The sequence below is a fragment of the Scomber japonicus genome, chromosome 10, assembly GCF_027409825.1.
Source record: "Scomber japonicus isolate fScoJap1 chromosome 10, fScoJap1.pri, whole genome shotgun sequence".
NCBI lineage: Eukaryota > Metazoa > Chordata > Actinopteri > Scombriformes > Scombridae > Scomber > Scomber japonicus.
This window is the reverse complement of record NC_070587.1, coordinates 7,876,133-7,888,357: the sequence shown is the minus strand read 5'-3', so window position 1 is coordinate 7,888,357 and position 12,225 is coordinate 7,876,133. Positions and strand designations below refer to the sequence as shown.

The following is a 12,225-nucleotide window of genomic DNA, read 5'->3' as shown; positions in this document are numbered from 1 at the left end:
ATGATATTATAAGTTAGTTGTGGAGACATGTATGTTTTTTTTATTAATGTTCTTCTATCTTTTCTCCTCTCTTCTCTGTGTTTTGCCAGACTAAGATGGAGGAGTGTGGTGAGATGTCCCCGGCCCTTCCTCACTCTCACGGCCCGACCCCTTCACAGACAGCCCTGCAACATACACAGCTCATGCTGACCGGCTCCCAACTAGCAGGGGTAAGACACATGTACAGTAAACACACACAGACACACACTTTGCTTTGCTTTTACCTTGCTTGCTTCTCTGGTTGCTGCTTTTTGAACACTTTTTTTCCTTCTTTGTTTCTCCCTGTCAATTTCCCTCTCAATTTTTTCCTCATCTCTCCTTACCTTTCTTCTCTTGTCTTCTCCTCTCTTCTTCTTTCCTCTCCTCTGTCCCTCCTTCTCGTTGCCAGCTGACCGCTCTGTTGCCAGCACAGCAGCAGTTGTTGTTGCAGCAGGCTCAGGCACAGCTCCTGGCTGCAGCTGTGCAGCAATCCAGTGCAGCCCACGCCGCTCACGCTGCCCACGCAGCCGCCCAAGCCAATCAGCAAGCTCAGGCAGCTGCCGCCGCAGCAAATCAGCAAGCCCAGCAGCAGCAGCAGCAGCAACAGCAGCAGCAGCAGCAGGCGGGACAAACAGGCCAACAGGCCCAGACGCAGTCCCAGGGACAGGGACAGAGCACACAGGAACAGACTGCCCAAAGTGTCCCTATCCCACCTCCTCCACCCCAGCTCACCCTCTCCCAGCCAATCCAGCTCACCGCCCAGGTACTGAGAGTCAATCAAAGCCACTTCCTGATGAGCATCTTGATTGAGGAACAAGTGTCAAGCCATGGAACAATTCTACTTGCATGCCTATCATATATTTCATGATTCACAGTTTCCACCTTGCACGCATTTTCCCTTTCTTTTTCACTGACATTGTACAACAACAGAGTTAACAAAGTTTTTCCTCCTACTGTGTTTTTGTACATCCACAGCTGCTCCTCTCCTCAGGTGCAGATAGAAAAAAAATACCCTTAGATTTTGTTTGTGTGTGTGTCTCAGCCCTCTATGTGTTTTTAGAAATTAGTTTGTTTCGGTTTTTGTTCTGTTTTTATTCTCTCTGATCTCTCCGTTCTCTCCCGATTGAACAGGACATCCAGCAACTGCTGCAGCTTCAACAGTTGGTGTTGGTGCCCGGCCACTCGCTCCCGTCTCCTGCTCAGTTCCTCCTTCCACAGGCACAGCAGGGCCAGCAAGGTAGGCAGGCCTGTTACAGGAATAGTTTTTCATGTTTTTGACTTCTGTTTGTTAGCATACGTTCATCTTTTTTGTAATCATAACAAATATTCTTCTTCTTTTTCTACCAGGACTCCTATCGACACCAAATCTTATTCCGCTACCTCAGCAAAACCAAGGGAGCCTGCTGTCTGCTCCAACTAGAATGGGGCTCCAAGCACAGGTATGAGGAAAATGTCATGCTTATGTTAGTCAGAAGGAGAGCTTGTTTTCTGTAGAAACCAGTGATTAACAGACATTTCAGTCCCTCACTGTGTTTCTTTCTCTTTCTCTCTTACTTTCAATCCTCCACTGTTGTACCTGTTACAGCGAGATAAAAGTGTGGAGGTGAGCGTGGGTGGAGGTGTGACTACAGTGCCGTCTGTGACCTCTCACCCTGAAGAACCCAGTGACCTGGAAGAGCTAGAGCAGTTTGCCCGCACTTTCAAACAGAGACGCATCAAACTGGGCTTCACACAGGTAGGGAGGATACATTAGTATGTGTCTTAGTCATTGCTGTGTTTCCACTTCCTAAAATAATGGTTCCTTCCTTTCTTTATCCATCCAGGGAGATGTCGGTTTGGCCATGGGGAAACTGTACGGCAATGATTTCAGCCAAACCACCATCTCCCGCTTTGAGGCCCTTAACCTGAGCTTTAAGAATATGTGCAAGCTGAAGCCACTGCTGGAGAAGTGGCTCAATGATGCAGGTGAGCTCTTATCCCATCTTTACATTTGCCTACACAAGTTTTACAATCACAAACAATAGATGTCATGAACTGTTTTCAGTTTGGTACTGACTCTGTGTGTGTGCGTGTGTGTGTGTGAATTTCAGAGACCATGTCTATAGACAGTACCCTGCCCAGCCCCAGCTCGCTGTCCTCTCCCTCTATGGGCTTTGACGGGATTCCTGGTCGCCGCAGAAAGAAGAGAACCAGCATTGAGACGAATGTACGCGTGGCCCTGGAGCGCGCTTTCTTGACGGTAAGATCATTGGCAATATGGTAAATAAACAAAATAAAAGATTTAGTTAGAAGTCTGAAAAGGCTGATTAAATTGTAAATGGTAGACTTTCAGGAGAATGATTGTGATTCACTCTAAAATGAATGACTGACTTCCTCTCTCCCTCCCTGCAGAACCAGAAGCCTACCTCAGAAGAGATCCTGCTGATCGCCGAGCAGCTCAACATGGAGAAAGAGGTGATCCGGGTCTGGTTCTGCAACCGCCGGCAGAAAGAGAAACGCATCAATCCAACCAGTGCCACCCCTCCCCTACCCAGCCAGCCCCAGACTGCCCCACCAACGCACAAACCACCCTGCTACAGTCCTCACATGGTACGTGTCTAACATCAACACTTGTTAGTATAATGGACTTCAATACATTACAGTTCTTACAGAATCTCTCCTGTTTTTATTCTAAAGTTATTTTGCTCCAGCTGTTAAAGAAACCTGCGTCTTTCTCTTTCTTTCTGACAGATGTCCAGCCAGCTGTCGCAGGCCGTGACCAGTCTCAGCACAACAGTGACCACCATGTCCCCCGTCTGCCCCCTGACCTCCAGCCTCACCTCCACCCACCCTTCCCTCAGCTCTGCACCCTCCCCAGTGACTCCTCCTCCCCGCAGCACGGCCAGCCCAGCCACTCCCAGCCACAGCACACTCAACCTTAACACAGGGTAAGGCGTCCACGACGCACCGCCTGGGATTCACTGCAGTCATGGTCGGGGTGAATTTAGGGTTTTAAAGGGTTATTTCACTCCAATTACAGAAAATAAAATGAAAATGTACCTTTAGTGATATATAGCCATGCAATTTTAAAAAATTGGTCTAGTTTTTGAGATATCTGGCTCTAAGATTTCTGAAACCATCCCGATACAGTGGAGAAGGATAGGATTTGTTCATGGTGCTCACAGTGAAAAGTTGCATAAAAAATATTGAAAAGCAATATCTCTCTCCAAAAATGTTTTCCTTGTACCAACTTTCCCTCAAAGTCTCTTCAGGTCTTGCAAAGAGATGTTGTCGAGCTAAAATATGTTTTTCAACACTGTGAGCAGCACAGAAGAAATTGCATATTCACCTCTGTTGTATTGTGTTGCATTGTGTTAGCAGCAGAAATATCAGAGATAGATATTTCAGAATCTGAACAAATTATGTATTTGGGTGAACTGACCCTTTAATTATTAGGACCGAGTTTAGTTCTTTTGTTGAAGTAAATCTGAATAATATTAAAAAATAAATCACGGTTTAAACTGAATAAATGAAGGCAAACTTTTACAACCACACATTTCCATAAACACGTTAACCATGAATACAGCACTGCACCATGTTCGGTTCACCTGCAGTTTGTAGTTAAATGGTTGATACACACACACACACACAGCTTGTTTGATCAGACACACTGATATCCCAACAAACCATTGGGATCCACTGCTTTGCCTGTGCAGCAGTGATTCTAACCCTGTGTGTCTTTGTCGGTGTTTGTGTGTGGTTTTTGTGTTCACAGCTTATGGCGTATGGGTAAAAAGAATGGTGACGTGTCTAACTACATCACCGATTTTGCTGCAAACTTGAGGTGAATACGACTGACGCACGTTATACGTCACGTTTTACTCACAACTCATGCAGAAAGTGCAAAATGCTGTTTGTGTATTGAATTACTTCTGTCTTCCATCATTAATGCATATTCAGTGATCGTTTTAGTGATTTATACATATTAAAATGTTCTGTTTCTTTCTGCATTTCTAACCTCTTATTTACATCTGTGCAGTCTAACTGTACAGTGACTTACTGCTCTTTACATGTACAGGACTGAATTTGTCCTCCGCTTGTCCTTGCTGCTAAACCTGCTTCTTTCCCACCTTTTCTCCTCTGCCTGTCTGTGTGCGTATATATACCTGTGTGTGTGTGTGTGTGTGTGTGTGTGTGTGCGTGACACAACAGGAACACTGTGATGGGGGTAAACACAGGGATGAACCAAGCCCTCCTCGGTAACAATCCCCTGGCCACTATCCAAGGTGTGTGTGAGAGAAAGAGACGCTTAAAGGCAAATGAGTTTATTCCAGTGAAGAGGGGGGGGGGAAAGGAGACATCAAGCTTAGCATCAGCACTACTGATCAACAGAATATAATTTAGAGGTCAAGGCTGAGAGAAGAAATCTTTGGGTCACAGAATACATAAAAACACAGAAAAAAGTGTTAATTGCACAGGCAGTACATTTCTTCTTCTAATACAGTTACACAAACATTTGTCTCCTACACACACATAAATACTAAAACATACACAAACACTTGAGAACAGTATATAAAAATACACAAGCATTTCAAAAAATGTACAGTCCCGCAGAATTGATCACCAAACAGCCTCGACCACCGTCAGCAGGGCTGATTTTTAATCATACTTTGCAGTGTGAGGATGTGAAGGGGGGAGAGAGACGTATTAAAAAGAGAAGTATGATGATGAGTAATACAGTGATGCATGGTGGATGAATCAAATCACACTGGCTGACTACAGAGTGGAGACATGGATGAATAGGCAGAGAGACAGGTGTGGGGACCAAGAATGACTTTATCTTTCACATGTTGTCATTAACATCCATGAGTCCATCCCATCAGGTGTCTGTGTGTGAGTGGCATCACATTAATGTGTGGGCTGTGTGTCTGTGTGCATCTGTGCTGACTCACTCATCTTTAGTCTTTCATGCCTGCATTTCATCATTAGTCAAACATGTGGATTATTAAAGGAAAAACTCATTTGAAAAACTCATTTTAATGTCACTAAACCCATTGTTCAGTTTTTTGTTTTTCAATTTATATGTAGGTAAATGTAGCTAGAAAAAACATGAAAACTTTTAACTGTTCACTATGAATGACAGGTTTTGTTGTCAGACCATCAGAGTCTCAGAGCCACTATTTTGATGCTCAGCTCTCATACACCAAGAAATCGATCATGAGGCAGAGATCCACCAAAAGTAGGCTCAACAGACAATAAACCAGTGACCCGCTGGACATTTTTCACTTTGAGCAGTAGGGGTGCCTGATGCTTCTTCTTAAATGAAAAAAAAATCTGTTTTGCTGTTGCTATGCAATCACAATCATTATCAGGCTGCATTCACTTGTAGCATTTGATGTGTGAAAGAAGCGCTGCATGAAACAGACAATCATGCACCTTGTTCCCATAACAACATACCACTCATGTCAGCTTACCTGTTGCAGTGCTGTGTCTGATCACACAGGATTAGCTTGCTACAGATATCAGACAATATACAGTTACTATTATGACACGTTTTCACTTGAACGCATCCCTGAAATGTGATTTATTGTTTTGCTTGTGAAATGTTTTTCAGATTAGAAACTCAAACATTTCCAAAGAAGAGGTGTGCAGCCCTCTGAGTTCCTCATAACCACTCCCTTTCCGTTTTAATGAAGCACTGACGGTTATTCTCCCCCTATTTCTGCTGAATGCAACAAGTTCAGGCACTTACTCTCGTCTGTGTACTGTAGGGAATCATTACCTTTAGAGGTGGTTGGTTGAGGCAGAGTTGGTAGATCGAAAGCTTAAATGAGAACTTCATCACAAAATAGCTCAATAGCGCTAAATATCATTTATTTGTGATAAATATTGTTAAAGTGTCTCTTAGTGAAATATTCCTTTAACTTTTAAACTATTCTTCTCTCCCTCAGCCCTAGCAGCCAGTGGTGGCCAGCTGCCTCTTTCCAGTCTTGAGGGGGGCAGTAAGGTGATGCTGGGGGCCTCTGGAGGCCAGGGGGGGCTCGCCTCCTCCCTCTTCCTCAACCACCCCGCCTTCCTCCACATGGGCCAGAAACCCAGCGCTGGATTGGTCAGCGCTGCCATAGCCAAAGCCTCCCAGGCCTCCCCCTTCCCCTCTGCCAGCAGCATCAGCCCCACCCCCTGCACCCCCTCCCCTTGCTCAAGCCCCGCCTCTTCCTGCTCCTCCAGCGAAATGGCACACAGCCCAACCTCTCTGGGCGGGGCCAAGATCGAGTGACCGCGCCAAGGGCCAATCAGAGAGGAGGAGGAAGGAGGAAACGAGAACCTCGCCTTTCACACCAAAGCTATCTCTTTCTCTCTCTTGCGCTCTTCTTCCGTTATTTTTTCGCAATGGCTCTCTCCCTCTTTCTCTCCCAGTCTTTCAATGCCAAAAATACACAGAATGAAAGAGGAGAGAGGGAGGGAAAGAAGTGAAAGAGGGGAGAAGGGGGGGGGAAGGGGAAGATTGAAACCAAAAATCTTTATCTATTCAAACAGATGGAGAGGAGGCAACGTGGGACCTTTTTGTCAATAACGTGTGATATCGATATGGCACCACTCCACTCTTTTTCTCTAAAGGAAAACAAACCAATGACTCTTAAACAAAGAGGCAGAAGAGACGGCAGAGATGCATGTCAAAGTGCATAAACCAAAAATGACAAACGATAATAACTTGACTATGTGACAAAGGAATGGCGGCAAGGACAAAAAAAAAAAAAAAATAGAGAGGAGGACTGTGCTTACGTTTTCCTTTACTTTTATAATTTCGAAAAGCTGCGGGTCTGAAGGAAGAGGAGTAGGGAGGATAAGTTTAAACCAAAAATTTACCTGAGGAGGAGGCGGAGAAGGAACACACAATGACAAAAAAGAAAAAGAAAAAAAAAACGATAACCATACCAAAATCCCAAATACCAAAAACCAAAAATACGGAGAGAAAAGCTTTATTCAAAGGACGTGTAAATACTGAAGCTATCCAGGACCAGGACTCTACTGCTACTGCTACTCACACACGAACACACACACACACACACACATACACACACACATACATCAAGAGCCAATCCATCATGCCATCGACTCATCCTGTCTGTATCATTTCATGTGTCTGTCAAAGGTTTTCATGCTGTCAGGATATTTTGTAAAAGATTGTTTCTGTTGCCTGCCAGTAACGACTGTATCGTAACAACTTCATAGGATTTTAGTCTCTTTACCTACCTCTGGTTTTAAGAGCATAGAATAGCTTTCCACTGTCTTTTTTTTTTTTAATTTTAGATTTCCTTGACAAAAGTTTTTTATTCAGTATCTATTTTTTACACTTTGAAAGTAACTGTTGGGATTTGTTTTTATTATTTATTAGTGTTATAATACAATCCAGCTCCTATTTATTGTTGCAGTTTTCTAGTGTTAGCTTTTTTTGGGGTTTGAATCATCATCAGTGTCATCATCATTGTCTTCATCTTACACATTTGTGTGATTAGCGTGCATTGTTTTTGTTTTTGTTTGTTTGTTTGTTTTATTAATGTGACTATTCTGCAGGAACAAAGGTGCCACGGTTCCCAAATCGAGCCGGCGCACTGCGAGTTGATTTCAAGGTGTGAATGAATTTATTTAGACGTAAACATGTGATATTTTGTGCTCTTACTCGCACCGGTCTTTCCTCACTCTTAAAAAAAATAACCTATTATCAATGACTCCATGGCTAAATGAACATGCCCTGGAAACTTCACACACTGAAATGCTGTTTGTTAAGAGTGGTGACCATTTTGAAAGTATGAAATAGGGCTGTGATTGGAGATTTAAAGTAATAATCATTGAGACTGAAGGCTAAATAAGTCAATAAAGCCAAGTTTAGTCACAGCTGGCTCTCATTCCTGCCTCGTCAATCAGCATACACACCCCGACACCTGTCTGTCTAGACATGTTTACTGATATTTGTCTGTTTTCATCATCACTCCATCAATCACATTTCACTGTCATTTTCCACCTCAGACTGCCATTAATTCTCAAATGGAAACCAAAGCATTCTCAAGGCTGGGCTCTTCTTAAAGAGCCTCATCCAAGACATTTGAACACAATAAAGACACAAGGGGGGGCATTTGGGGGTGATGTGCTGAGAACACGACCCGATGTTACCACTGGATGCCCCTGGTGTAATCCCCTCCACCTGACCCATCCAAAAACTCTTGGGGGAAGCTTTATTTAGGGAACTGATCCTTACTCCGAACCCCCAGAGAAAAAGGGGTGTGCTGGGACAGGCAATGGAGGGACACACTGTAGTGAGGGGGAGCAGGCGTCACACTTTTTGTAAGAGGATACCAAAAATAAACCCAAACCAAAAAAAAACCAAACAACCCAAGGAATGACAGAAGCAAACCAAAAAGAACCCTAACCAAATGTGGCTGGAGAGAGGAGGGGAGGAGGACGACAAAGTGCAGGTGTTGAAAAAAGGCCTTGCACCTTTCCGTCTGTCTGTCTGTCTGTTAGCTTTAGGGGTGCAGCATTCGTCCCACTCTGAAAACTGTGTAGCATAGGCGCAGAGATAAATAGACAGGCAGATGGACAGGCGGGCAGAAGAAAGACAGACAAATTCCTCTCCTCCTCTGCCTCTCACTCTCTCCAGCTCAGCTCTCTGGTCCTGGATGGAGCTAAACGCAAATGACCTCACTGAACTGAATCTTCTAAAATCTGTTTTTATTTTTCTGTTGGTTGGTTCTGATTGTTTTATCTCTGCTGTGTCTCTTGATGCCGTTTTATGTACTGTACTTTAGTGCTTATTACTCATTTGGAATAACGTACTCGCTTACTTACTACAAGAGCTCCTTATTTTTTTCGTAGTCGTGCTAGAGATTTTTATCAGGTGGTTGGAAAAAATACTGTGAAAATTTAGCTTCCAGATTTTTATTAGATAAAGAAACAGACTGTCTTGGCAGAAAAAAGACACACAAAAAGCCAAAAACAAAGAGTTGAATAGCAAACCTTAAAATGCCAAACCAAATACTGAACCAAACCAAACACAGTAAAGAGGAACAGATGATCTGACTGCCCTCGCTGCATGAGGACACAGAAATGGGTTAGTGTCAATTTGTCTGAGGTTGAACTGTGCATTTTTCTGTATTTACGTGTTTATGGGAGGCCAATTGCTAAAAAAAAGAAAAGAAAAATGAAAAGGGTCTGCGGTGATGTCTTGTCATTCATTTTGACCCTAAAGACGGCAACTTAATGTAGACTTCAAGATACAGGATTATACACACAGCAACAGCCTCAGCCAAGTTGACGGTTTGAGAGTTGGACTGAACGTATCCAAAGAATATTTGGTTTGATCCACACCAGAAAACAGTCGACACACGAGAATCGTCCTCGAACCAAACTTTAGATGTGGGGTTTGCGCCTTAAAGGTGAAACCTTTTCTCCACATTGACTCTTAGACGGAATGTATCTGTTAGTGCTTCTATAGATTTTGTAGAAAAAAGATCTATGTTCTACTGCTTACTTATCGCTAATGTATTAAAAAGAAAAAACTTACAAAAAAGACTTTGAGAAAAAAAAGATCCTAAAAAACATTGATGATAATAACTTGATTTTAGACCAAAAATCTTAACTATCTCTCTTTGGACTTTTTATTTCACCTTATTAAGATGATTTAGACTTTTGATTGTACTATTTATTCAGGGTAGGGTTGATTTATTTGCTTGTTATCTTTTTGCCTTGCTATTTATTTCTTAATTTATTTCTAGAGGTGCTTTTTTCATATTCTGAGATGTGTTTGTGATTGATTTTTTTTTTTTTGCCCCTTGCTGAAGTTCCTTCTTACTTCTTAAAACCAAATGATACCAGAAATGCAACTGCAGGTCCTGTAGGGGCTTAAAAAGAGAATATGGCTGAATGGATGGTCGGCCATAAAGTTAAATTCTCTTCCTCACTGAGACGACTCTTCTCTTAAAGGGGAGGGGAAGCTCGTTGTAGGGAGGGGCAGCACTGTGTGGAGAAACACCTCACGATTCTCAGGAAGATTTAAAAAAATCTTATTTGAAAGATGTTCATGTATGATAAATGCTCTCTGAACATACATATGCCTTTGTGTCTCCTGATAATAAGACAAAAAAAAGCAAGTTGGAGAAAACATGAACTTGATCTACGTGTGGAAAAACTGCCTGAGTTAAAGCATTTGAGGCGTTTTGGAGGCACAGTGCTGCTTCTGCTCTGCATATTTTCTCCACAGGGAGAACACACTGAAAGCTTTACAGCTACACAACCAAAAAGCAAAACATAAGATCAACCGGGGCAAAGGCTTAATTTTTTTATAACACAGAGAGGAAAGATGGAGGCAAGAGAGAAGAGGGCAATTTTGGATTCTGAGACATAAATTGCCCTAAAAATTGTCTCCTTTTCATTCCTCTATGTCTCTATTTTTGTTCCACTTTTCTCTAAGTTGGTTTAAACTTATTTCGTCATCCACTGTAGGATGTAAAAGAGAGATAGTTCATCATATACCTCATATTCTTTGATGATAAACCAAATAGATGAATGCTTTAAAATGCGGGGTTTCAAGTGGGGATCAGGGTACCGAGCTGGTACGTGTTGGCGTTGTGCTGGTGTGGCCGGGAGCAGACACAGTAGGTCTAAGGTCAAAGGTTGTTGTCCCTAATGGAGGTAAAAAGAGGATTGGGATTGATCTTGGAAGTTTCAGATCATCGAGTAGATTGCAGTTTTTCTCCATGGGATTCAAAGGGTGCCATTAAAGGTCAAAGGGCCGTACTGGTTCATGCTCCGGTCTTGACACTCGCACAACCTGTCCCCCTAGAAAACAACCCCCGCTGTCTGTGTTGAGCTTTGAACACAGCCCTCTCCTCCTATCTGGCCCTCACTGCTTCCTCCCTGTCAAACATGGACTGCGGGCTTAAAGCTGCTCTTTGGCACTGATCTAGATTCAAATCTGTCCCAGTGTGCTCTGGATCCATTTCTGACTTACAAAGATTTACAGATTCATGACTTAGAGCAACTTTATCACCAAGGTCGCCGAGCCCCCTCTCGCCTTTTAGGTATTTATTGCCTGATGAGGGGGCACATTGAACAGTTGATGTCCATGTGCATCAGGGAGCACTGCAGGGCAGGTACCCGAGGAATGGCTGAGACCAAGTTTGCTAGGTGACGCATCCAAACACTTCTCACAACTCTGTGTGTGTTGAGGAAGTGAAAATCGGAGGGAGAGGTGTGCATGCGATCAAACTGTTTCTTCTTTTGCTCTCTGTGTGACTCTCTGGAGGTGGAAGTGTGTTTCTGATGCGTCACTTTTCTGTGAACATTAGGGTTTTTAGGGACCAGGTTTTGAGTGCAGGTCTCTGTGGTGGGGATACCCCCTTAGTGAATGATACCAAAGTCAATGCCCTGCCATGAGATCCAGCACAATCTACACACTCCCTAAAATCCTGATGTTCACCCGAGTGCTCAGGAACTCCACTTCCTTTCATGATGCTTACACACCTGCAGATTAATATCTTTCTCTACACAATCATGTAAAGATTACCTTTAAAGGATAGTCCAGCTTTTCAGGAAATAGTGTCTAATTTGTGTTCTTGAGCACAGTTAGATGAGAAGATTGATACCACTCTCATGTTTTATGTAAATATGAAGCTAGTCAGGAGTTAATTAGCTTAGCATACCATAAAGACAGGAGTTGGGTGAAACTGCTAGTCTGGCTCACACATTGATGTTTTTACTCTTCAGTTTTTGAAGCAATTAAACAAATGAGATATAACATGTTAGTGGTGCTGGTTGGTGGATTTTATTTACCTTTGGACAGAGTTAAGCTAGCCTTTCCCCTCATACGTCTACTATTTATGTTAAATTAAGCTAACTGCCTACAACCTTTAGCTTCATACTTAACATGGGGATATGAAAATGGTATCAAACTTCTCAGCTAACTCTCAGCAATGAAGCAAACCAGCTTTATTTTGCCCAAAATGTCTTAACCATTCCTTTAAAAGGTGAGAATCACTGTTTGAACTTGATTGAAACAGTCAAGATAATTAAAAATCGGTTGCATGGCCAATCATCTCTGGACATCAAGACACCAGAGATGTTGGACATTAAGAGACACAGTGAACAGAGCAAAGAAAACAACAAGCTGCTACTCCTTCCTCCGCACACTCTCATCCACACATATGCACCCTTCCTCTCTTTCATCCCTTT

General features: G+C 42.9%; 1 protein-coding gene across 1 annotated transcript in view; it reads left to right on the top strand.

Moving 5' to 3' along the window:
- pou2f2a (POU class 2 homeobox 2a) overlaps positions 1-6,422 on the top strand; it is a 37,299-nt gene extending 30,877 nt beyond the window's left edge. Inside the window, exons 5-16 of the mRNA XM_053326427.1 lie at positions 90-209; positions 428-574; positions 692-781; positions 1,150-1,279; positions 1,366-1,459; positions 1,573-1,753; positions 1,842-1,983; positions 2,109-2,257; positions 2,410-2,607; positions 2,749-2,945; positions 4,210-4,283; positions 5,949-6,422. Coding sequence (XP_053182402.1) covers positions 90-209; positions 428-574; positions 692-781; positions 1,150-1,279; positions 1,366-1,459; positions 1,573-1,753; positions 1,842-1,983; positions 2,109-2,257; positions 2,410-2,607; positions 2,749-2,945; positions 4,210-4,283; positions 5,949-6,274 — 1,848 coding nt within the window. The 3' untranslated portion in view covers positions 6,275-6,422. The remainder of the gene's footprint in view (positions 1-89; positions 210-427; positions 575-691; positions 782-1,149; positions 1,280-1,365; positions 1,460-1,572; positions 1,754-1,841; positions 1,984-2,108; positions 2,258-2,409; positions 2,608-2,748; positions 2,946-4,209; positions 4,284-5,948) is intronic.
- Positions 6,423-12,225: the final 5,803 nt, after the last annotated feature.